The sequence below is a fragment of the Populus nigra genome, chromosome 14 (assembly GCF_951802175.1).
Source record: "Populus nigra chromosome 14, ddPopNigr1.1, whole genome shotgun sequence".
Taxonomy (NCBI): domain Eukaryota; kingdom Viridiplantae; phylum Streptophyta; class Magnoliopsida; order Malpighiales; family Salicaceae; genus Populus; species Populus nigra.
The window spans coordinates 7,391,094-7,419,078 of NC_084865.1; the positions used below are offsets into that span (position 1 = coordinate 7,391,094).

Consider the following 27,985-nt stretch of genomic DNA (forward strand, 5'->3'; position numbering starts at 1 on the left):
GTCAGGTGTCTCAACATGCGACTCATAAAGGATACATATCGAAGATGGAATGATCTGAAAAGCATGCAACATGTACATGGTGTAAAGATAACTCATATAAACAAGCTAGAGGGTAATTGAGTATCTCGAGATGAATCCTATAAACTAGAGAAGATGATGCATAGAATATACGGGCCTGGACTCTAAGAATCTCCCATGTTGAGTCAATAAAGAACCTCCATGAAGAATAACCTTTCCAAACATAATGATATGGAAAGACATTCTTGGGGTAAAAATGAAATGAGTCCCAAATAAGTTGAAGCTCTAAACTACCTGATAGGAAATCTGATGCAAACCCTAGCAGAATTGAATGGAATTTACAAACCCAAGATCTCTCAAATCCAAGTTTGCTAAAAATAGGATGAGTTTATCACAATGGAAGACCTGCTCCAAGGCAATAATACTATAAACCAATCCAATCACAATGCATACACCTGGAGACGAGTAAAAAGAGTATAAATTCGTAACAAAGATTAGTCACTTTTTTGAAGAGTTAAAAGTTCAATCAAGAACCAAGATTGATAACCAAAGGTCGGCAAAATTCAGAATAGTATTAGCAAAAAAAATTGTGCTAAAAATTATTCTCAAAAGTATTTATACCCCAAGCAAAAAAAAACCCTAGTTTCCCTAATGGGTCACATATAAACCTAATTTAAATAATAATCAACCCAAGCTAAAACTAGCCCAAACTAATTAAAATAAATAAAATAAATAAGTTTGAAACCCAAACAAGTGTTTCCTCATAAAATAAAAAAAGTTTAATAGCCCAACTAATTTAATAAGACAAGTTTGGTTATTTCCGCATTCTATTTGGCAGCAGCAAAGGCCAACTTTAAATGGATGGTTCTCTCTAGTCTTAAAGAATTAGAAGGCGTTCCATATATCGCTGGAAAGGTATAGAAGTCTAGTTTCTTGCCCAACTGAAATCACCTCAAAATTCGACCTGTATATCTAGTTATGATAAAAAAGATAGTGAAAGGTCAAACTAACCGAATCTAGTCTTCTTCTTTTAATCCTTGTGTAATGGTCTATTGGTTCCACCAACAAGCCCCTCTTGAACATGAATCAAATTAATCACGGCTTGCTACTTATTATTTAATATCCTCTTGAAGTCCACCTTATCCCACGTATCTTGAAGAAGTCCACTGAAAGCCTCTTTGAACCTCTTAGCTTTAAGCCTTGTAATTGGCCCAACCGGAACCTCCAATGGATCCTTTGGTGCTTGGATCACATCAAAATCCCAATTACCCTCCTTTATAATATCTGAGACATTGGCATCTCAATGAAGGCTTATAGATGATAGAACCCTAAAAGGCAAAAGGTTGCAAAACCGTTACCCATCTAAAAACCAATAGTCTAACCATATAGAGGTAATAGACTCATCACCATTGCAAGGGACAAACTTCCCTCCATATCAATCTCTGTTAAGAAGAATCTTCCTACATAACCAAGAGGACACTAAAGAAGGCCTAACATGCTAAAAAGATCTATATCTTAAAAGAACATTACGAATCCATCCTCACCAGACTGATGATATATTTTAAAAGATTCTCTAAATATGCTTGAGAATAACTAATCTATTCCAAGTTTGAACCCTTTTTTAATACACAGACCATATTCATTAAGGGGATAACAAATATAGGCAAAGACAACCTTAGTTCTTAAGTGTGAGAAAGAGTAGCATTTCCAAAGAAAAGAAGTGAGGATACCCTTAATCCTCTTAATAATAATTAAGTAAGGAATAATAAACATAGAGGATCGATATACCTGGATGGAGAAGAGAACAAATTTGATTAGTTAAAGATACCCAACATAAGTAAAAGAAATTGAGGCTCACAACTTGATCATGGAGAAAATCCACTCCACCAAAACCATGCAGTTAGTGTGTGTTAGTATAGTAGATATCAATAGGACACCTAGATACCTGATTGCTAGAGAACCCCGTCTAAAACCCAAAAGAGTCTGCAAAGAGATCTTAAGCTCATCATCGACTTCTAATAAGAAGACATGACTCTTTTCTGGATTTATAACAAGCCCTAACAACCCTGGAAAATCATCAAAAACCCTCTTCACAATCTTGACCGAGTTCATGTTTGCCAGAAAGAAAATCATAAGATCATCCACAAAAGCACAAGTGAGTAATGATAGTCCTTTGACACCGCTAGTGATATCTAAAACTCGGGCTTTATAAAGCCTCTATAAGCATGCCTCCTAAGCCCTCCATTGCCAAAACAAATAAGTAAGGAGATAAAGGATCACTTTATCGAAAACCCTTAAAAGATGGGAAGAAACCATAACTCTCTTCATTCATGGCCATGAAAAAATAAGTTATAGACATGCATACCTTAATCTATATAAACACAACACTAATGACTCCAATAACCCTTAAGCTCGTAAGGATAAATTTCAAAACTAACCATACCAAAAGCTTTTCTTATGTCTATTTTCAAAGCACATCTAAGCACATGACTAACCAAGTGATAGTTATGCATGAGCTCCTAAATCAATAAGATAGCATCCAATATTTGCCTACCCAGAACAAAGGTAGTTTGAGTGGGACCAATGATATTTGGAAAAAAAATCTCCTTCAATCTACTTATAATGACTTTATATATCACGTTACAACATGAGGTCATTCATAGTGGTGGGTGTTGCAATTTTAGGAACCAAAGCAATCCTAGTAGCATTAACACATCTAGGTAGAGTATTGGTATTAAAAAAGTACCTTATATCAGCAATGAAGTCTCTACTAATAATGTCCTAACTTCTCTTGAAGAACAATGAGGTATAGTTTTATAGACTAAGGGCCTTATCATTCGGGAAAAAAAAATAAGGCTTTCTTGATCTCATCAATTATGATGTATGATTCCAAAATAGGGGTAATGTCAGGAGGAATCCTACTAGAGAAGAAACGGGAAGCATCATCTGAAGTGATATTTAAGTGTGTGGAAAGTATCCTTTAGAAGTAACAAATTGTTAATTAACCCAGACTCTGCTGATCTTGAACTCAAGATCTTGTCTTATCGGTTAACCAATGTATTATATTTTTGACTTGTCTTTAAAGGAGTGATTAGAACTTGGTGTTTTTATCTCTCAAGTTTAACCACTGAATTCGAGATCTCTACTTGTAAAAAGCTTCTTCATCCTTACTTAACTGAAAGAACTTCATCGCAAGCTCTTTCTTTACCCACTAATACTTGTCAAACTAAGAAGTATCATCAAGAAGAGTTAATGTTGTAGCTATTTTACGTTTACCTTAACTACATGACTAGAGATATGACTAATGTATAGGCGATGCAAAATCTTTAACTTAGGCTTTAGTAATTCAAGTATATTGGTAAGCCTGTACATACGGTTACCATTCACGGAAGTCTACCAAGTACTCACTATTAAACCTAAGAAATCATCCATGTCAGTCTATAGATTTAAGAACTTAAAGGATGCTTTTAGACTAGGCAGAGGACCAACAAAGTGATCAATCATAGCACTATGATCTGGGAAGTCTCTAGGTAAGATTTAGAACAAGTAGTCGGTCAAGTAGAGAACTAACATGATTTACCAAAGATCTAATCTAGCTTCTAAATGTTGACCATTACGCCAAGTGTATCTCAGGCCTGAATAAGGAACTCTAACCAGTTTCGCTACCTGAACACAATTGCCAAAATAATCCATATGACTATGCTAAGTATAATCACCCTCACACTTATTAGTAGAACTCAACATATCATTAAAGTCTCATAAAGTAAGCCACTATATAAACTGAGATGTAGTAGCTCGACACCTTAGGTAATCCCAAAGGTCTTGACACCCTAGAAAAGTATCGAGATCATACACAAAAGTGACAACAAAGAAGCACCCATTAATCAAGTTAGATACCTCATATATTATCTAATGTGGAAAAGAATACAAGCAAAAAACACTTATACCATTGAATTCCATCCAACTAGAATACAATAATCAACATTAATAGAGACATTAGAAAGAAATTGCCACAAAGAAGGATTTATAGCTGCCCTAACCTCCCCATATGATTAGATACAATTTTAGTCTCAAGTATGCCTATTATACTAAGATTATGATTATTAATCCAATCATTTATTGTTTTATGTTTTAACGAGCCATTAAGAACCCAAATATTCCAACTTTCTATATTATACATAGACATAGGAAACAAGAAATCAAAAACAGAGTAAAATAATCAGATGGCCTTAAACCTATTTTTTTTCCTTTTTCCTACTTTGTCTAGTTTCACAAGTACTATAAGAATCAAGCTTACTTGTTTCACTTGGCTAAAAAGGTGCTGAGGTAGAATCCAAAGAACCCTTGATCGATGATGAAGTGTTAGCTTCATTACTACTAGTGAAGGTAGCATGTTTGTTCTTCAAACATATTTCAATTCTAATGAATAGGTGTTGGTCCTTCTTAAGAGGTAATATGTCATGATCCGAGTTAGCTTCTAACCTCCCATCATCATTCAACATATCCCTATCAACATCAGTAGGTTTGGTTGTTTCAATAGTGATCTGTAGCTTTAACCGGTCGACTGATTCCTTTAGTGTCTCAACCAGCCAACTAGTTTTAAGGATAATAACTCCTGGTGTTTTGTTCAACTGGTCATCTAGTTCCTGGCAATGCTGCATTAGTCGATTTGTTTCACCTAATTTGTTTGTCTAAGTTACTAATTTTGTTGTTACAATAGCAACAATTAAAGGTCATGTAATCCCTTTAGCAATAATAATTAGTGTGTTACAAGCTTGTAGAGTATCCCTTTTGTTTTTTTTTTTTATCTTGAACATGTATTCTACCGATAAGGTTAGGGCTTTAACAAATGCCTTGCATAAGTAACCAAAAACTTTACAAATCTCACAAACTTATGGATTCCATTCATAATCAACCGTAACCATGATAGGCTTTATAGATAACCTACATCGTAACTAGAAAACATGGACCATAGGTAATGAAGCATCCAATTCAACACATACTCTAGCACAGTCAAGTTGGGTGTCACTAAATGTTTGTTCATCACAGGCCAATGGTCTCTTCACTATACTCGTAACCATGCCTAGACTTGTCTTATTCCAAAGTGAAAAAGGTAGACTTTGGAGGTGAACCTATACGGGCACCTTTAAAATTTTATTCTTGTCAAGAACAAAATGTGGGTGCCATAGTTGGAGGATAATGAATTTCTTGTTGAACATTCATGGTCCCTTCTCCATATTGAGTTAGCATCATCCTCACTTTTAAACTGAAAAATCAATAAACCTTATTTAGTTATCATTACACTCTCAAGACCATAATTAATCTATACTCGAAAAACAATAGAATTGGCAGCATGGTAGGGTATTGACACGACCAAAAGATTGATGTCTTCTCCCAAGTGCAGGAGTGTCGAAGTAATAAATAATCCGGCAAGACCAGGATCGAACCACAGGGAGGTTAATTGTATAAATTATAAATAACAACAACAACAACAACAATAACAACAATAATAATAAGTTAAAGAGAGCTTTGAGATGTGATATTGATGTAAGGATTAAACAAGGATAAAAATAATTGTCAAGGTTAGAGGATCCACTAATGGTATTTCAAACAAGTATAGTATAAACTCTTTTTATTACTCAACTGGAAACCACACACAAAGGAGGTTCCAATCGGATTATAAATTGTTAACATGATTACATTAGTTATCTTATTCGAATAATGCTAATACTTGTAAATGTTGTCAGGCATTCATGATTATAACTTATGTTAACAATAAATCAAGTTCTTTTCATAGCTCAGGTGTCGGTTATACCATACAGTATGGGCTATGAAAGTGCCAAGTATTTGTTGTACCAAGTGTTATACAACATAAATCTAGATTAACTATTTAACAAGCAAAGTATTAAAAGTGAACAAGATAGCAAATATAAAACATGTTAGTATCCAACATTAAGGTCCATGTTAAGTTTATATTATACTTATTCTTACACCATTAGTGTACCCTTTTCACCTTGATATAATTAACTTAACTAAACATAATGAAAGAAAGAAACATAAATAAACAAGGAAAGGAAATGAAAAGCATAAGTAAGAGATTAATATAAGCAAAACTTAAGCATTATAAAAAATAAAGAGAGAGCAAGAGCATGATCTTGATCTGAAAACCAAGATGCCTAAATACATGGCAAATGCCTCCTTTTATAGGCCAAAATTCAGAACTATTGATTTGTTGACTAATTGATGAATGGGTGGCCACATCTTGACTTGGTGACAATTCTTATCTTCTTGTCTGCCAAAAACGTCATTGATAACGTCATAATTTGAATAGACTTCAATCATGAAATTGTCTCATCTTTCCAAGATAAATATTTGAGATCATTTGGACTTCTAGAACTCGAGATATGGGCTAAACACTGAACAGTGTCTAGGCTGCAGGACAGATTCAAACTTCTCCATTGTTGCTACAATTTGGACTTGCAAACAGCCTTTTTAAATCTTGAGCTCCACATGAAAGTTGTAGGCCTATGTTTTATCTTTCCATCCATATAAAATGGACCTAAATCCAAGTTCTACAGCTCCAGATATGACCCAATTACCGAATAGTGTTCCAGTTTGGACTGCACCAACATCTCTTTTCTAAGTTTGGCCATCTCTTTGTCCTTTCAATTTCAGTACTTCAACTCATCAATCAATTCTTTCATTTATGTGATAGGCCTGCATTTAAGATGAACATTTACCATAAATTAAAGGTATCTTATATAATTAGATATGTTACTATAAAACATGATTTAGTTAAGGAGTTATTAATACTTCAAGTGCAAAATGATGATATAAAACCTTGATAAAAATGTACTTTTAAGTACTAATCAGGTATCTTATAGCCTGGGAAGAAACTCGTCAAACATCAGTTCCATTTTAATGTACTTTCATCAATGACATTATCTGAAATGTCCAAAATGGTGCCAATCTTTTGCTATGGAAAAGAGGCTATCTTGGCATGGGTTGTAAAGTTAAAGTCCTTCACTCTATTAGCCAATAAAGTGTTAAGGGTAGGGTTGTGGGTGGTGTTGTTCTTATGAGCCAAGGTGGAAACTTGGGTGGGGGTAAGTTGGGTTTTTTTAGTGGTTGTTTAAGGTAGTCTTGGTGTTTGGATGATGTTGGGGGATGGTTTTGGTGGTTATGGTGGTGGTGTTTGATGTGTTGAGGGTGGTATTTGAGGGTTTTTCGGTGGCTATGGTAGGGTTGGCAGTCGGCTGTGTGGGTATCCAATTGACTATTTTTCGGGTTTCTTCAACCAATCGACTGGTTTTTAGGTTACTGGTAGTCATGTCTGGGCAGTAAAATCAAAGAATCAATACTTTCAATATAGTTAAAACTAGATAAAATCCAATAATCCATTTCAGGGTAAGTAAGTGTAGCATTACATATACAAAAATTAGAGTAATTCAACGATTAGATCAGCTGTGATCTACAAAGGAGCAATCTGACCTGAGAACTGGCAGTGGCTCGTCTGAGGAGAAAAGGATTTTTCAAACTTGTTAGAATTTGATCTCCACATTTAGAACTAAGAAGACATCCAGGTGAACCTCCCTTAAAAAAATAGAGCAAATCTAATAGTGAATGAGGGCAAAACAAACTGGCGACCATGACTACCTTGAACTTAGTTTTCCTAGAAAAATTATGACAGTAATATCCTTTAAATGGTACCAGATAAACGAGAGTATGGTGCTCAACATATCTGAAAATGAGTTAAATCTAACAATAGTCGGAGGAGTAATGGCTCTAGCAGCTTCGTCTCTATATAAACTCACTTTCAAACCTTCTCTCTCTTAAAGTGAACAATTTTAACTGGATCTTGCTTGTTGATTCTCATTAATTAATTTTTTTTAACAAGAATACATCTTTTAATCATGTTGTTTATTTTATAGAAATTATAAGCAATTAGAATTTATATCCAAAAACTTTATAGATTATTTCTATAAAAAAATACTTTTTGATCAAAACTTATTTCCCTTTTCAATGCATTTTTTTTCGACAAAATTTGATTTTATCAGAAGTTTTATTTTTTGAACAAAAAAAATTACCATGATCTTAAAAGAAACTTTTAATAAAAACAATAAAATAACGAATTGATAATCTTAAAGTGAATATGTTTTTTCTTTTTAAAATATCACAATAACAAACTTGAGAAAAAATAATATAGAAAATTTACAATAAAAACATAGATATTTCATCCATATTTAGAAAACTATGCATGTTAGGTTTGTATATAATTATTCGAAAAGTAATTGTTAATACTGCCTTAAAAACAGTATTATTATTTGAAAATAATGACATAATCAGATAATTACATAAATATCATTTAAATAAGTTTATTAAAAATAATCTAATTGTAAAAAGGAAAGGGGTAAATGAGATAAAAAAAAAAAATAAGGCCAAGTGTGTATGGGTTAGATAAGCGCGCCAAACCCATATGAAAACCTAGGTGAAAACTTAGGTGTGCATGCCTGAGTTTAGAAACTCAGGCCCATGCGCTTGGTTTATTTAGAGGGTGGAGGACACATAGTTCACTTTAATTTATTTTTTACGTTGTCTACTAGCCATATTTTTTAGTATCCGAAGGTTGCTCCAATGACTGAAAAATCAAGGTTTAAATTTTTGGACTCTAGAAACCTAGATTCCACCCATTTTATGAAATTAAAACATGAGAAAAAACATTACATGAACATCTATAATCTTATTTTTAACAACAAACAAATTCTAATCAGCCTAAAAATTAAATATCAAATCAAATAAAATACTTCCCAAGCTTCGATCTCTCAAAGATAATTAAAGGTGGCCACCTTCATTGATTTTGTCACACCTAGATATCGCAGCAACCGATTAAAAATTTCTCATGAAAAAAGAACAGATATATGTATAGTTTAAGGAGTTGTTACCTAGTGTTATGGTCACTAGAAACCTTAACTGGTCAACAGAGATTCTTTGGCATGAAACTGGTTACGTGAAAGGAAAGATACTATCACCCATAGTTATTAAACTCGGCCCGAGAATTGACCCGATTAAAGAGCCGGTTCCTGGGTTTTATGGGTCAACTCGGGTCAGCCCGGATTAACCCAGAAATTTTTTAAAAAATATTAAAATATTAATATTTTATATGAAAAAATCCATGTGAATATAAGTTATATATGTTATAAATAATAAAGTTTAAAAAAATATTTTAATTTTTTATTTCACATTAAAATAATAATATGTTATTTTTTAAAATTAAAAAGAAAAAAAATTAAAAGAAGGGCACAAAAAGCCCTAAAATTTTCCCTATCTCTACCATAAATAAAAACAAGACGCCCCCTTACTTTGGATTTTCTCTCCCAAAACCAGCAAAACTTCCCTTTTCACTTGGCCAAAGCAGTGCCACAGAGGCCCGATCATAACTTCCCTCATCCCTCTCTCAGTCATGCCCCTAGCTTTTTGGCCAAAACTAGAGAGCCTCTCCTTCTTCTTCCTCAGCCGCCTATTGGCCAAACCAAGAGATCCAGATTTTCAGAATGAAGCAACAACTCACCACAGAAAATTAACTAGCTATAGTGGGAATCACTATAATTTGCGATTTGCTTGTTTTTTGCATTATTCTTATTTTCTAGTAGCATTAAAGGTTTGAAAATGAAACAACATAAACCATTCATTTATGTGTTTCTTTTCCAAGACTGGCCTCGCGCATGGCAAAAAACTTTTCAGCCAGCTTGTCTCTATTGGGCCAGCTTCCACAAACGACTAGAGCATTTGCAAATAGCAGCTCATTGTAGAGAGGATGAAGAAATAAGAAGAGAAGCCAAAGGACATAAACCATATTTGAAGAAAAAAAACACCGGATCTTGTCCAGGTTCTCTCGGATTGACCGGGTCATGGGTCGACCTGCCGGGTTGCCTGGGTTTTGCCGAGTTGTTGCATCTGCCGGTCTTTTAACAAACCCAAACCGGTCTAGCCACCGGGTCAACCAAGTCTCGGGTCGACTCGTTGGGCCAGGCCGTATTTAATAACTATGCTATCACCCCTTAAACGTCCTACCTAAGACAAACTATATTGCTGGTTTTGTCATAAATTACTACGAGCTTTTTTTCTCTTTTTTCAACAATGTTCCTAACTCTAACGTTAGTGAACATTCACTTACGAATATTTTCAACTCTAGTATTGGTAAATATTACACAACCCAAAAAGTACGGTACTCCTAACTTTGGCGCTAATGAATAAACCCGCAAAATTTAAGTTTTAAGAAAAGAAAACTATTTTTACTTTTATTTTTTATTTATATTTATTTTTGGGGCGGGTCCAGCTTAGCATGTACGGTTTTCTTTTATATTCAAGCGTGCGTGAACTGTTCACGCACGCTTGCTACAGTAAACCGTTAATTAAATTTTGCATAGAGGGAACGAGATGAACTTACCTTGCTAATGCAGGTGCTCATTACTGGGGATGAAGATGTGGGACGATGATAAGCCAAGAAGATCTCATCGGGTGCCTATAAAGAATTCCAGGTTCATAGAGCTATAAAGATCTAAACGGAGTGGAACTAGTCACTGTAGTATCTAAAGTATCCGAAAAGAAGGAGTCAAATCTGTTTTGTGGTTTAAATAAATACCAGCTATTTAGTAGGAATTAGTTGTTAGAGTCCTGATTTCATGTAGTTGTGCTAGTATTTTTAGCAGAGTTTGTTAGTCATTCATGTATTTAAACTATGGAATTATGCTGAGAAAGGCATTCAATTATTCAATAACAAATACTTGTGGTCAATTCTCACCTAAAGAAGAATTATATTGCAAAATATCAACAGCTTTGACTGGGACCTATCATTTGGTATCAGAGCTAGTTCACAATGACAATGAACAAGGAACGAATTGAAAATCTTGAAGTGGGGCTAGGAGGACTTCAGGATGGAATGAGTCAACTATAGCTTAACATTGTTGACAGGATTCCCCAAATGGAAAGTAACATCAACAAGCTAATAGAGGCCTTATTGTCCAACAAAGAAGGGTCAAGCAGCAACACCAATGACCATAACAGACGAACTCGCCATAATCGAGAAGAATTCATGGAGAAAATAGACGGGGGCAGGCAAATGTTCTCATCTAAATTGGGGAAACTCGAGTTTCCAATTACTCAGGCAATGACCCTACTGAATGGTTCAACAGAGTAGATCAATTCTTTGAGTATCAAGGCACTAATAAAGCACAAAAGGTTTCATTGACATCTTTCCATCTCCAAGGCGAAGCAAACCAGTGGTGGCAATGGTTGCGACGTGCTTACAAAGATGAAGAAAGGGAGGTGACGTGGCTGATTTTTGAGGAAGAATTTTGGGTAAGAATTGACCACAAGTATTTGTTATTGAATAATTGAATGCCTTCTTTGTATAATTCCAGAGTTTAAATACATGAATGACTAACAGACTCTGCTAAAAATACTAGCACAACTACATGAAATCAGGACTCTAGCAACTGATTCCTACTAAATAGTTGGCATTTATTCAAACCACAAAACAGACTTGACTCTTTCTTTCCAGATACTTTGGATACTACAGTGACTAGTTCCACTCCATTTAGATCTTCACAGCTCTATGAACCTTGAATTCTTTATAGGTACCCGATGAGATCTTCTTGGCTTATCAATACCTCCCCCATTTAAAGGAACCTTGTCCTCAAGGTTCAAGTTGGTAAATCTCTCTCACAATTCATGAGCATTTTCCCAAATAGCATTGTCATCTGGAAGTTGTTTCCATTTGACAAGACTTGCTTCAACAAATTGAGACCCTTTTTTTATCCAACGAGTGTCCAAGATGACTTCGGGTTCGATGAGGATATCTCTATTATCAGCAATAGGTGGTAACTCTACCGTAGTAAGGGGGTAGTCTCCTAGTTTCTTTTTAAGCAAGGACACATGGAAGACAAGATGAATACGTGATTCTTCATGAAGCTTTAGCTTATACACCACCTTGCCAATCTGTTGTTCAATCTAATAAGGACCATAAAAGCAACTAGCCAATTTTTTACATGCTCGTTTGAAAACTGATTGTTGACGATAGGAATGAAGTTTAAGGAAAACCCAATCTCCTACCTAGAATTCAATATCATGCTTTTTTGAGTTAGCTAATTGTTGCATGCGGTTATTAGCAACATGTAAGTTGGCCTTGAGCAGACTCAATATTTCATCTCTAGTGGCGAGTTGTTGATCTACTTCATTCACCGGTGACATTCCTATGTGGTAGTGTGGAATTGTTGGTGGTAAACGTCCATATAGAGCTTGAAATGGGGTCATACCAGTGGAAGCATGATAAGTTGTGTTATACCAGAACTTAGCCCAAGGTAGAAGAGAATTCCATTTTCTAGGTTGCTAATGGATAAAGCAACGAAGATATTGTTCAACACACCTATTGACAACTTTAGATTGTCCATCCTTTTATGAATGATAAATATAACTCATTTGCAATTTTATGCCTGACATTTTAAAGAACTCACGCAAAAAATAACTAATAAATATTGGATCCCTATCACTAATAATGGATCATGGCATACCATAAAGTTTCACCACACCTTCAATAAATTTCTCAGCCACCATTTTTGTAGTATAGGGATGGGCCAACGCCAAGAAATGTGCTGACTTACTAAGGCGATCAACAACAACTAAAATGGTGTTCTTTTCGCTAGATTGTGGAAGGCCCTCAATGAAATCCATCATGATGTCATCCCAAACCTGATATGGAATGGTTAACGGCTATAATAATCCTGCTGGTGAGAGCATGTCAGATTTAGCTTGTTGGCATACATCACAAGAAGAGACATATTCTTTCACCATGTGAACCATTGATGGCTAATAAAACTATTGAGTAGGCCGTTTGTAAGTGCGAAATACCCCTGAATGCCCCCCAAGATGTGAGTCATGGAATTCATGCAACAGTTGCTGAATGATGTCAGAATTAGAGGGTATCACTACTCTATTCTTATAATGAAGCAGCCCATTTCGCCACGTATAGGGACTATTCGGGTTCTTAGTTGCCACTTTACCAATTTTCTACATGTAAGGATGAGAAAAAACCTCTTCTTTGATATTATTCCATACCTGAGTTTGTGGGACATATAAGGCTGTAAGACATGGGTTGCATGTCATGCGTGAAAGTGCATCTGCAACTAAATTCTCCTTGCCCGGCTTGTACACTATCTCATACTCATATCCTAGTAGCTTTGATACCCATTTCTATTGTTCTGGGGTAGTGATACGCTGCTCCAATAGATATTTAAGTCTGCGCTGGTCTGTTTGGATTAAAAATTTACAGCCTAACAAGTATAGTCTCCACAACTGGACGGTTACAACAATGGCCAGCATTTCTCTTGCATATGTGTGACCATATGTGTTTTGACTGCCCTAAAGCTCGACTCATGAAAGCTATAAGACGTCCCTGTTGAGATAGAACGACACCAATTTCATCCCTGGAAGCATCAGACTCAATAACAAAAGGCTCATCAAAATTAGGCATGGCAAATGTTGGTGTGGAACTCATTGCCTTTTTAAGGTCCGCAAAGGTTGCTTCTTCATCATTCCAGCAGAATTGTCCTTTCCTTAATAGAGTTGTAAGTGGACAAGCAAGAACCCTATAATTACGAACAAATTTCCTGTAGTAACCTGTAAGGCCTAAAAATCCACACAACTAAGATATATTAGTAGGCCTTGACCAATTTAACATTGCTTGTATTTTTTCTTGATCAACCTTTACTCCCTTAAGAGTAATAATATGACCTAAGTACTCTAATTCCTGCCGACCAAAAGCATATTTCTTCAATTTAGCAAAAAATTAGTACTGCCATAAAATTTCAAAAGCCTTGCGAACATGTTCAAGATGCATGGTCCAATTGGTACTATAAATCAAGATATCATCGAAAAATACTAACACAAATTTGCGAAGGTAGGGGCGAAATATGGAATTCATAATGGCTTGAAAAGTGGAGGGAGCATTACAAAGACTAAATGGCATGACTAAATATTCATAATGACCATTATAAGTACGGAACGCAGTTTTATGAATATCAGTTGAAGATACCCTAACCTGATGGTAACCAGCGGTCAAATCTAGTTTAGTAAAGAAAATTGCCCCATGTAGTTAGTCTAACATGTCATCTATAGTAGGAATAGGAAATCAGTCTTTAATGGTCACAACATTAAGGGCTCTATAATCGGTGCAGAAACGCTATGTGCCATCTTTTTTTTTTACTAACAAGACAGGAGATGAAAAGGGCTAGTGCTTGATCTTATAAATCCCAATTTTAACATGTCTTGGACTTGTTTTTCAATTTTAGCTTTTTAAAAATAGGCATACCTGTACGGTCTTACATTGACAGGCCCGGTTCCTTCTTTAAGAGTGATGGTGTGGTCAATCTCTCTTACTGGGGTAATTGTTCTGGTGTTTGAAAAATATCTTTAAAATCCTTCAACAGCTGCTGCATTTTTTACTCAACCCTATTTACTAGTAACTCGGCTTTAGTTTGCAAACAAATAGCAAACACTGATTTACCCTGTTGTAATTCCTTTGATACATCCTTTAGAGATGCGGGTTGAATGTGCTAGATATCTATTCCTTGTAGCTTCTGTATTTGATTATTCCATCTAAACTTCATGGCCGAATTTTTAGGAAGAATTATAGGCGAGATTTGGTTTACCGGAGTGTGAGGATTTTGACGAAGCTCTATCAAGGGTTAAATAAGGGGGCTCATTATGTGACTATCAAAAAGAATTTGAGAGGCTTGGGAATCGAGTGCAAGGATAGACTCAAAAGGCATTAGTGGGGACATTTATGGGAGGCTTGAAAACAGAAATTGCAGAAGGAATAAGAATGTTCAAACCCAAGTCATTGAAGGAGGCAATAAGCCTGACGCGAATACGGGATGAGCAATTAACTCGCCAGCGAAGAAACAGTAAACAATTACCCTTCAATCATAATCAAATTGCTTCCTTTTCTCCAACAAAGACACCAGCTACCATGCCCATAGAACGTCTTGCTTGGGATGAAATGCAAATGATAGGTCCTAGTCAAAGCTGTTGATATTTTGCAATAGAATTCTACTTTGGGTGAGAATTGACCACATGTATCTGTTATTGAATAATTAAATGCCTTTCTCTGCATAATTCCAGAGTTTAAATACATGAATGACTAACAGACTCTGCTAAAAATACTAGCACAACTACATGAAATCAGGACTCTAGCAACTGATTCCTACTAAATAGTTGGTATTTATTTAAACCACAAAACAAACTTGACTCCTTCTTTTCGGATACTCTGGATACTACAGTGACTAGTTCCACTCCATTTAGATCTTTATAGCTCTATGACCCTGGAATTCTTTATAGGCACCCGATGAGATCTTATTGGCTTATTAGACGATCGTGCGCTGCTCCCGGTTGACAATCCCTTGCTGTTCTCGGTGTGTTGTCGTCCTGGAGCTGTATGCTGCTGCTATTATTGCTAATAGTTGTTATAGCTCCTCTGCTGCTGCTGGCTGGTGCATGCTTACAGTGGTTGGGGAAGACGACTGTTGATGGTTGAAGGGTCTCTTCGGGTTAATAGGTCTTTGTTCTTTCAAGTGGAGGAGATAGAGGTAGTGTTGTTATTGTTTAGTGTTTTTGGTGTTTGCTCCTATCTTTGTGTTGTTTTGGTTCCCTTTGTTCACTTCTTTTCTTTCATTTTTTTTCTCCGTATTATTTCCTTTTTCGTCTGTTTTTCTCTTTTGGTTTAGTGCACTTGTCCCCAAGTTGTCCATTCATCTATGGTGCCTTTTTTCGGTTCCTCCTGTTTGTGGGTCTGTTGCTGCTCGCGACTAATGAAAGGAGAAGGAAAATGGCAGAGAGAGGGGAAGCGAACAGTGAAGGCGTGCCCCTTTTTTTTTCTTGTAGCGGAGAAGAGAAGATGGAGGCATGGTTAGTGGTTTTTTCCTTGTTCTGGGGAGAGGAGCCGTTGAGAGAGGAGGCGAATGTTGGTTCTAAACCAGGGAACAAAAATGGTGAAAATCCAGGAGGGTCAACAACCAATTCTAGGGATGATAGGCTTTAGGGTTTTTTTTGTTGTTTTTTTTTCTTTTGTTTTCATTTTTTTTGGTTTTTCGTAATGTTTCCTTTGTTTTTTTAATGTCTCCCCTATGGTTTCTTGTAATGGACCCTGTATGCATATACTAAAAATCTATATTTATAGTGCAAGAGTCTCATCGCGTGTGAGAAACAAAGTCACAAACAAAGTCATTCTCTTCTTTGAAATTTGAATTTGATTAAGAATCAAATTCGAAAGTGGATAACTATCTTTATCTTGATGATAAGGATAGAATGATAAAAGCACATTATAATCCCTAGTTTTCACACAAGTTGATAAATCACACTTTTCATCAAAATAAATTCCTGATATTTTAATATTACATTTTAACCTTTGTAAAATTAAATTAAAAACCAACGGGTCAAAATTGGGTTATAACAGAGTTCATCTCTCAAAGGTGAATCCATATACACCAAAATCAAATTTATTGGTGACCAAAATGCGACCACTCAAGAGCTTTCTCTCTCCTCAATATTTTTTTGGTGACTTTCCTTCCTATCTCAAGATCTAAGGACTAAAATATAAAATTAATAAAATTTAGGACCAAATCAAAAACTCCAAAAAATAAAAAGGGCTCGATGTAGGAAAATTTTAAAATCAAGGGATTAAAGTGTAGATTTATACACTTTTGAACAATAAACACGAAAGATGATTATCAGTTTTATGTTAATGTCAATTTTGGTCCTTGTTCCTTTAATTTTGTTTTTTACAATAACAAAAAATCCTTCCATATAAAATCAACATGTCATTCAATCCCGAGACAATTCTCGACATCTTGGGCATGTGATAATACACAACCTTAGGAGAATAGAAAAACTTAGTACAACAATAACAAAAACTTTCAAGAACCAAATTGAAAGAAACACAAAAACTAGATGACCAAATTGAAATATAAAAATAATTTACAGGATTGAGGAAGAAAATTTACATATTATATAGTGTTAGGAATAATGATTTAAAGAGACAAAAAATGGATGAGCAAATTGAAATAAAAAAATAATTTAAGGGATTAAGGAAGAAAATTTACATATTATACAGTGTTAGGAATAATGATTTATGGGAGGATGAACAATAAAAACAAAGTAAAACCCTATTTTCTTTTAGTTTCTTTGTTAATTATAACATTTTCAAAGAAGGTATCATTATTTGATGTGATTTCTATATTTTAGTTTTTTTTTTGTGTTTGAGTATTTTTGTTATCTCACTAAAAGTTTTTGATATGAAATAAGAGAGAAGGTGTGTTTTCTAATATAACATGAAATGAAATTTAGCATGTAACAACATCCTGATTGTTTTTGCGTTTCAAAAGTATTTTAAAAAAAATAAATTTTTTTATTTTTTTCTTTACTTCAAATTAATATTTTTAGATGTTTTCAGATTATTTTGATGTGCTGATGTCAAAAATAATTTTTAAAAAATTAAAAAAAATAGTATTTTAATACATTTCTAAATAAAAAACACTTTAAAAAGCAACCGCAACCACATTTTCAAACAAAACTGGCTTGAAAATGTCATTTACTGTTGGAAAAAAATTATTATTAAGAAGTTAAATGGATTTTCTTGACTTCAAAATAGAATTTAAAACAGCATTTAAAAACTCGGGGGAAAATACTTTGCTTGTGTGGGGACAAGAAGAACACAAGGAAACAAAAAGGTAATGAAAAAACTGGACTGGTGTGGGGATGAAATGTGATGAAAGATACGAGTTTGATTAATTGGAATCAGAGCTGGATCTGGCTTTTGATTTTGTTATCATACATTGAATGCCTTAAAAGCTACCAAACTTTCTCAGGGAAAGAGGCCATGGGCCCGAATAAAAGAGATGTTCAGATTCGGTTTGAATCTGACCCTTGGATTGCAACCTGAAGTTTTAAGAAAGGGTCAAACTTAAGCACAGTTGGGCTCTTTAAAAATTGTGGGAAAATTAAAAAAAAAAAATACAAAAGCTAGGGTTTGTTTGTTTTATCTAAAATTTATCCTTTTTTTGTGTTTATTTCTGAAAAATATTTTTCTGTTTTTATAAAATATTTTACACACAACATTCAAATTTTATAGACAACTAGCCTTGTTCTTTTCAAACCAAACATTGAAAATATTTTACATTTAAAACATTTTATGGGAAAATATTTTAGGATAAATCATGAATTTTTAAAATAATTGATTTCCATGGTTTCTTGTGGAAAATATAACCGTGTGTTGTGCCAAAAATGTATAGTTGGTTTCCATTATGAATCTTCTCCTATCTATTACAAGTGCATTTGATAAGATATAGATTTGAACTTTCAATTGCGTTTCCAATATTTTTCAGCATTCATTATGAAATAGAAGCTGCCATCATTATTTTCATTTTTTTATGTGCTATGAATAAAAAAATCTCTTCATAAATACCTTAGAAAACACACTTATTGAAATATAAAAAATTACGATTAATCATTGTTTTTTTTTAGATATAACTTAGTTTGTTTGTGTATACCTAACAAAACGTTGCAATTTATAAAAATAAACTTTAACAAATAGAATGAAATCCTTCATATTTGATTAGATTTGTGTACAATCTATAATCTGTTTGTTTTTATATTTTAAAAGTGATTTTGAAAAAAATTTAATTTTTTTTATTTTTTTCTTTGCTTTAAATTAATATTTTTTAATATTTTTAAATCATTTTGATGTACTGATATTAAAAATAACTTTTTTAAAAATAAAAAATATTTTAAAGATGAACCCTAGCTTATTTAGGATGTTAATGGGCCTAGAAAAGATGGCTTAGTTGATAAACTACGAACTTGCATGAAATGATTTTAGGTTTTATGGGGATTGTTGACTTTTAAAAATGGATTGGACTTGTTAGGCCGACACAATCCTGCAAAATAACTATAGAGGACTTAGAGAAAGAAGGAAATATTTCTTATATAAGGAATTAATTGACCAAGAGAAATATGAAAAAAATTATTTATTTATGGATGCAATAATAACTGAACACATTAAAAATATATTCTTAAATTTCTTAAAAAACTTATTAAAAATAATATAAAATCAAATATCTTAATACATATATCTATCTCAATTTTCGGACTCAATCTTTAAGTTTGAATTAATAAGTTTATTAATTTATAATAAAAAAATATTAACAACACTTTTTTTTTTTTTTAAAAAAAACTTGCTTCATCACGCAGCAGCGGAGCAATGCTACTAGTTTGGATCTAACGTGTTATCTAGAAGTATCCTAATGCTAAGAGATTTTGGACCGGGCCCAATAAGAAATAAACGTCCTCCATCCCTCGCACGTATAAACCAATCCAAATCCTTCGAAGAAGAAACAGAGACGTTTTGCAGTAACTATCTAAACTAGGGTTTCCAGCCTCCACCATCTAAAAAAATGGAGGCAGACGGAGCAGAAAACACAGATATATCAAACACAAAGAAACCAAAGCACAAAGGAAAGCATGATAAGCCAAAACCATGGGATGAAGACCCTAATATTGACCGTTGGAAGATTGAAAAATTTGACCCGTCTTGGAATCAAGGTGGAATGGTCGATGTCAGCTCTTTCTCCACTCTTTTCCCTAAATATCGCGGTAAGTTATGTTCCTCTACTTCAACCCCAACGAAATTCAATTCACGCTAAATTAATTTTTTTAATTTAATTGGCAGAGAAGTACTTGACGGACGCATGGCCGATGGTGAAATCTGCGTTAAAAGAGTTTGGCATTGATTGCGAGCTTAATAAGGTTAGTTTTTTTTTCTTTTAATTTGTGTTGTGGCTCTATTGAAATTTATTTTGCTCTTTAATGATTTTATGTTTTTTTGTTTGTTGGCGGTTAGAATGAGGGGTCAATGACGGTTAAAACTACGATAAAGACCAGGGATCCTTATATTATTGTTAAAGCTAGGGATCTTATTAAGCTTTTGTCGAGAAGTGTCCCTGCTCCTCAGGTAAGATGAACTATTTTTTGTTTGATTTTGCAGTATGGCTATCTATAGTTGTGATTGTGCTGTCCTTTGTTGTTTTGAGGGCTTTTCTTAGTGCAAATGGTGGATTTAAATGGCATGAACTATCTGTGTTGGAATGTTTGTATCAAAACTAAGCAATATAATCAGAAGTGGTTCACTCTATGAAGAGATATGAACGGTTTTTGTTCTTTTTTTTTTGGAAGCCTGTAGACTTTGAAATCTCAAATTACAGTTGCCCAAGCCGAAACTGCTTTTGCAGATCAACCCATCTGGATAAGCTAGGCGTATAAGCTCAAAGTACCAAAAAGAGTTTTTTTCTTTGTATTTGTGTATTTTCCTCATTGATTCTATTTTTATGTTTATTTCAGTTTAGTTTAGTTAGTATAAAAGAAGAACATAAAGGTTTAATGTTTTTGGTTCACATCCAACCAAAAAATTTGCTTACAGGGTAGTACTTGTGCTCCTGCTGATGTGTCTCCTGTTCTGACTATACAGTGCATGTGGGCTGGGGTACTAAAAACAGATAGACAGTGTTTTAGGGGGTTAGGCTGAATCTATATGATGCATGTTTCTCATTTGGGATAGTTTTATATTGGTTTTACAACAGTGATTATTTTAATTTTTTATTTTACAGGCGATCAAAATTTTGAATGACGATATGAGCTGTGACATCATCAAGATCGGCAACATGATTCGTAATAAGGTAGGTGCTTAAATTATTCCATATAATTGATAACATGTAATTATTATGTGTTGCATGGTACATGTGAAATGTCTTAAGCTGTGTATCATTTTATGGTAACTAAATCTTTTTATAAAAAAGAATATGGAAAAATTCCTTACTGCTAAACATTTGACATCATTACTATATCTGCTGTTCAATATTTGCCAATAATCCTGTATTCAAGAGTTCAGGAGAAAATTCAGTTTTCTATTATTATTTGCAGGAACGATTTGTTAAAAGAAGACAAAACCTTGTGGGCCCGAATTCATCAACCTTGAAGGTGTGTGCTGTTTATTTGCTTTAGAAATTTTTTATAAGTTCCCAACCCTCTTCCCCTGAAAATCAAAAACCAGCAAAAGGCGGATCTTGTATTCACTGACTTGTCATCATTTTATATTGGTGCAGGCACTAGAATTATTGACAGGCTGCTATATTCTAGTTCAGGTGATAATTATTGCTTGTAATTTGATAGCCAAATAAATTTTTTCCTGTTATCGAAGAAGTATAGCACCATGAATAGAATTATTTATGTTTTTCTTTGATTGATTAGGGAAACACTGTTGCTGCTATGGGCTCATTTAAAGGTTTAAAACAAGTCAGGAGAATTGTTGAAGACTGCATACAAAATAAAATGCATCCCGTATACCATATAAAGGTGAAAACAACTTGCATTGCACGCTTTATATAATTGTTGTTTTTTTCATGATTTCTTTCTACCATAGATGTTTTTTCTTGTGGAGTTTTTCACTTCAAAAATCTATCAACATACCCTCTGTTGATAACCTTTATTCACCTCTTGTTGTCCTTATGATGTGTAGATTCTTATGATGAAGAAAGAACTTGAAAAAGATCCTGCTCTTAAAAATGAGAACTGGGACAGGTTCCTTCCTAAATATAAGAAGTATGTACCATCAAATGATCTTTTCCGTTCCCACATATTTTAGTCACTCTTGCCTTCTATCTTCTTTATTTTTGTTGCTGAATTACATGGATAATTTCAGGAAGACTGTGAAACAAAAGAAGGTTAAGAGTAAAAAGAAGAAACAAGACACACCATTCCCTCCTCCTCAACAACCTAGCATGGTGAGACCACTGCTTTGTCTTCCAATATATTTTTGTATGCATGGTTTATTTATTTTCAAGGAAACAAATAGATTTTGCTGAATAGAAAACTTAAACAGGCAAAGATACCAACAAACTTCGCATTTTCCTTTTCCTTTTCCTTTTTTTTTTTTTAATTTTCTAAGACTTTCCTTTCAAAAAAATTCCTTTTTGTTTTATGTTGTAAAGTGCTATCTTGCTTAAGGACCACTGGATAACTTTTCTTTTGTAATTGACTCGGTATTGGCAACTCCTCAATACTTATTTTATATTGGTAATGGTAACTATGCAAGGAATGCTGATTACATGAGGTAGTTGTTTGCCTTGTTACTGCAATGTTCTGGAATCAATTTCCTTGTGAATGCTTTTCTCTCTTGCTCTTTGTTTCAAATTACCTTTTTGTTTTTCTTCTCCTTTTCAACTTTTTTTTTCTGCAATTGTATTTTGTGGGAGATTAAATAAAATTTTTTGCCACAAGGTTGCTTAATTCTTTGTCGGGGAATATAGTTTGGTGAGTCAAGCCACCAGTTCTTTTTCTAATCTAATGGTTAAATTCAACAAGCACAATTGCTGGAAGGTGTCATATTTTGAATTTGTTTGCATTAATTCATGCTTGCACGCAGATGTTAATACCAGAAGCTTAGTCTTTCTCTTTGACTTTTAGTTAGTCCTTATCGGAATAACTAATATCCATTTGGCATGCTATGTAATGTGGTACCTGCAGGAAGATATACAACTGGAGACAGGAGAATACTTTTTAAGTGACAAGAAGAAACAAGCAAAGAAGTGGCATGAAAAACAAGAGAAGCAATTAGAAAAAACAGCTGAAAACAAAAGAAAAAGAGATGCCGCCTTTGTTCCTCCCAAGGTTCGTTTCTGAAGCTCTATCTGCTGGTTATACCCATCTGATAAGCATCTTTATCTTTTTTCCTTTTCTTTTCTTCTCTCTATACCGTATGTAACCTTCATGGAATATATGTGACAACCACAGGAACTCATAAAGGAGGATCCTAGCGCATATGCAGATAATAACAAAGATGTGGCTGCCATGGCCTTGTCACTAAAGGTAATTTGTCATCATAAAATGTCAATTTCATCGTAATGCCATATGCTCTGTGTACAGAAATAATGAAGAGGATTTGTATTGTAATCATCATGCTCTGATTTTTATTGCCTCATGCATATTATAATGAAGTTATTTCACAATTCCAGAAAATGGAATGCCATGTTACTTTTGTTAAAATGTCTTTGAATTTGGGTGTTTTGCAGAAAAAGGCAAAGGAGTTTGGGAAGCAGAAGTCTTTTGAGAATGTCAATCCAGAAGATTATATTGCCACATCTGGAGAACAACCCCGAAAAAAGAAATCCAAGCGTGATTAGCCTAGAAGTTAATTGTATTGCACGACATTGCTGTTTTTGATATCCTTAAGCTGCATGCCTTGTTTTTCTTATGTTATGACAGTGGTATGGTCATAGAACAATGTATGTGCAGGGAACAAATGTACTTTTCAACCTGAAAGTTTGACTTTGGTTGAAATCGAAGCTCAATGATTTGTTGTGAATCGCAAGGAACTTGTACAGTTACGCTTAGGGAGGCTGTGAGAGGGAGATACTGCTGTAAAGCTTACAAGAACTTCAATGTCTGCTGGCATCCTGGAATTGAAAACTCTGAGCATCTTAAGCTGATGATTCGTGAGTATTGGAGAACCGAAAAATAGAACAATTGACTTGTCGGCTGTCAAATTTAATTGTAGTTTGTTTTCTACTCATAGTTCTCCTTAAAGTTGTTTGAGAAGACTACAAGTAACTCTTACGCTGACAAGCTATTGCATCTTCATTTTATGTTTCACTGATTATTGGCATTCGAAACCCAAGTTTTACCCATATAAAGAGAATAGATAGACATGCTAGTATATACTTGAACTCACAGATGGCTTTTAAGCATATTAAATATGATCTAAAAACAGGACCTAGCAAGCCCTTCTATGAAATCACACGCTCTTATTATTCCTTAATTAAAGAAAAGGAAATTGATTCCATGATTTTATAGGAGTAGGGAGTCCCTCTCATTTGCTAATCCAAACACAATTTGGAAAAGAAGTATCCGAAGCTTATGTCTATAGACGCCCTTGTTCCTCACATACCTCAAACCTTGTTGATCGTTTTGTTTCTTTTACTACTTTTTTCTTTTCTTTTCAATCTTTGCATTCAACAATATGCAATAAAGGAGAATTTCAGGTAGTTCCAAGTGAGCAAAACAGTCTTCTTGTTGAAGAAGCCTTGGTGGATGACAACTTTATTAATTCACTCCGTCTTGAAATCATAGAATTAGCAACGCGATAGGCCTAAACAAAAAATAATGAATTTGAGAAGCTTCAATACCCAATATTTTTAGTTGAGACCAAATATATATGGATCTAACAAGTTACTAGATCTAATATTTTTGGTTTCAATTATATCTTGAGCTCAGAGTACATATGAGTTTGATGAGTTGCCAGATTCAATATCCTTGAATTTAGTTATGTTATGAGCCTAAGTATATGTGGGTTTGATGGGTTGTCAGACCCAATATTCTTGAGTTCATTTACATGTTGAGTCCAAATATATGTGGGTCTGACAAGCTACCAGACCCATCACTTTTTGGCACGACATTTTTGCAGGTTCCAGTAGGTATGAAACTAACGATCATTATATGCCCCATGTTGGGTCACGAGACTTTATTTATTTTTATAGCTCTTAACATAAAATGTCAAAAAATAAAAAAATAATAATCTCCCTACACCTCTAGATGTATAAAAGTCTTATAAAGGTCTACTATATTTTCATCTATATTAATATTGTGCAAGAGATATCTATTCCTTTGTGCAAGAGATATTTATCATTCATTAATGTTACTATGAGGAAATGACACTCCAACCTTTCTATTCAAGCAATATGACAAGGTTCAAGGACTATATATATATATATATATATATATATATATATATATATATATATATATCCTTTTAACCATCTAGATTAAAGGTTTATAATTTTTATTCTCTAAGTATTCATACTTTAATTCTCAAAGCATTTATCCTATAAAAACAAGAACAAATATTTTTTATCTTAGAATTTAAAACTCATTCTTTTATTTATTGAAATCCTTTACTAAATGTCATTGACTTTATCATTTGAGAGTCTCTAAACCCCATCAAAAGGGATTGTTTTGCAGGTGTTAGGTCTTCTACAACCAACCATCAATTTCATGAACTCTTGAGAAGGGAATATTGACATGAACGTGTGATTACCCACAGTCCAAATACTCAAAAACCTTCTTCCTAGGCATATTAGATTTTGAAACATTATATTTGTGGGGAACTAATAAAAAAAGCCATCAATTGTTCTCCCTAAACTAGTTTTTAATATCCCTAACTGCTATTAATGGTAGTCAATCAATATATCCCTAGGATGAGGTGCGACAGTAACCTCCCTATAGTTGCTGGCATGTCTACTCCATTAAAGTTTCAACAACTCATTAACAAGGTACAAGCTCTTACTCAAGCCATATTGGTAACCCAAGAGCAACATTAGGCCTTGCCACTCTAGCAAACCTTGACACATGATGTAGCTCCCTCAGTCCTAGCTTCTCAACCATAAGCTGTCTCCTTGGCTAAGAGATAATTATATTATTCAGAGGAGGTTGGCTAAAATAACACGGAGAGCTTTCCACCCTAACGATCTCCTAGCCCATCTAGAGGTTGTTCTCGTCGAAGTGAGGCTCTTCCAATAAGTGGTCACTCTAGGTGTGATTTCTCTAGACACCGTGGGATAAAAGTTAGTTATTAATCCAGCCATTCCACACTAGAATTCTCCAGCTCCCTATAGCTCATTAGAAAACATTCGAGGAGAAGTTTGGCTAGTAAATATATTCAAGATGAAGTCTATGATCCTCATAAGATAAATGGATTACCTTTATCTAGATGAGTCTTGCACACCCTTATCTCTATGAAATACATCTCCATAAAGATGACTTTGGACAACTACGATGGTCTGACAGATCCACGAGAACATGTCCATAACATGCATAATAGTCTTGAGTTAGTCATCTAAGATGGTGATATTATGTACAAGATCCTCCCTACAACTTTTAAAGGGTTAGCACAAGCTTGATATAACAACATGGAGCTAGGCTATATCATGGATTTTAATGATCTTTGTGCTAAACTTGTGTCAAGGTTTAACACCAGTATACCTGTCAAGAGAAGCTTCATATAACTCTTTGGTGTTACTCAATCAGGAGGAGAATCCATTATGAAATATTTGAAGAGGTTTGACAAAGAAATGTTCAAGATGGAGAAATTTATTGAGCTAGTACCCTCAAAGGATAAGTGAAGTGAGGTAATGTTCTCCTTAGACTTGTATGCTATAATGGATAAAAGCATGTTGAAGGTAAAACATGTTATGCAAAATCATATACGGGTAAAAAAAACTAGTATGTTGAGATATAAGCCTTTTCGTTTCCACTAAAGGGTTGACGATGAGAAACCTTTCAATTAAAATCACTCTCTCAGCAGAGAAATTAATTCTAAGAAAGGTAAAAAAAGGCCAATGAGGGAGTGCATGCAATACTTTAAGAGGAGATATACAATTCCTTGAATGCCACTTTCATAGAAGTCTTTACAACCATTAAAGGGAAAGATTTTGTTCAATATCTACCTCCTATGATGTTGCCTCTACACACATGCACCTCCAAGAAGTTTTGTTTTTTCCAAAAGGATAAAGGACATAATACAAAAAATTGTTTCATGTTGAAAAAAGAGATTGAGAGGCTTATAGCCAAGGGTTATTTGAAGCAACTTGTCAAAGGATATGCCTCTATGGAACGAGATAGAGAAGAGCCCAACCAATCTACTTAAGCCTTACCTAAGATCAATGTGATTTTAGAGGGCACCTCAGTTAGAGGAGACACTTCTAGTGGAAAAAAAAAGCATTGAAAATAAGTCCTAACAACTGTTCATCAGCAAAACCTATAGCACGAGCCTATCACTTTCACTTCAGAAGATGAAGAGGGGGTGAGTTACTCCCTTGAGGATGCACTGGTGATTTTCATGGTTCTAGCTAACCATCGAGTCCACAGGGTGTTAATGGATGATAGGAACTCAGTTAACATCCTGTCCTGTCCAAAGATGTGATGTCCTAGATAGGGATAGATCCTTTAAGGATGAATCTTGTAAAGACACTTTTGATTTGGATTAAAGGGTTAGGAGTTCTAGTGAAGGATGTCTTGGATATCTCAATCATAATTGACACTTACCTTAAGTGCCTTGCTCTTCAACAAACCCTTATGGTGATAAATATGGTTCTGACCTACAACATCATAATAGAAAGATCATTTTTGCACAAAATCAATGTGGTCATAAATACATAATATTTGGTCTTGAAGTTCTCTACTCAGAAAGGGGTGACTATTGTAAAAGAAAACTAGGAGGCCTCTAGGCATTATACCTTTATATGCCTGAAAGGTGAAAGGTCTTTGGTTTTGGACTAACAAGGGTCTCTAAAGGAAAGGAAAGGGTGAAGGTTAGAACCGATGCCATAGAGTAGAAAGAAGTATATTTAGGGAAAGAGGAGGTGTTGTCACCAAGATAAAGATATTTAGTTTCCATCCCAACATGAATCGTAATAAACTTCCACTAGTATCTCGAGATAAATCCTAAATAATACATAAAGGTCTAGTTTGACAGATTTAACAAGATTTATCTGGTAACTTCAATCCTCTAAAATAATATATTCCAGAACTCTATTTGATCTAAAAATTCACCAAAATATAGTTCCATGTGTATAGTATCTCTCTATAAAATTTTTGCTAGTTCCGATGTACGATTTGAAAGATATGTTTGATCTCGCAAAACTGTTCAACATATATTTTAAGGCCAAATTCTGACCTGACTTGGTTCATATCATTAACCTTTTGTGTATGAACTTATTTATGACCATATTATATCTATAATGATCTTAGTTTTGAAAAATATATATAAATGAGAAATGTATGAAGTTCTATTTCAGTATATGCTAATTATAAT

The 27,985-nt window shown here is 34.2% G+C and overlaps 1 protein-coding gene across 1 annotated transcript; it reads left to right on the plus strand.

Moving 5' to 3' along the window:
* Positions 1–19,441: 19,441 nt before the first annotated feature.
* On the plus strand, positions 19,442–23,769 carry LOC133673418 (KRR1 small subunit processome component). Its single transcript, XM_062094204.1, has 12 exons — positions 19,442–19,719; positions 19,796–19,872; positions 19,967–20,077; positions 20,730–20,798; positions 21,043–21,099; positions 21,225–21,263; positions 21,370–21,474; positions 21,638–21,720; positions 21,821–21,902; positions 22,645–22,788; positions 22,912–22,986; positions 23,190–23,769. Exons 1-12 carry the CDS (start codon positions 19,521–19,523, stop codon positions 23,298–23,300), a joined length of 1,152 nt encoding a protein of 383 aa, XP_061950188.1. The 5' UTR covers positions 19,442–19,520; the 3' UTR covers positions 23,301–23,769.
* Positions 23,770–27,985: the final 4,216 nt, after the last annotated feature.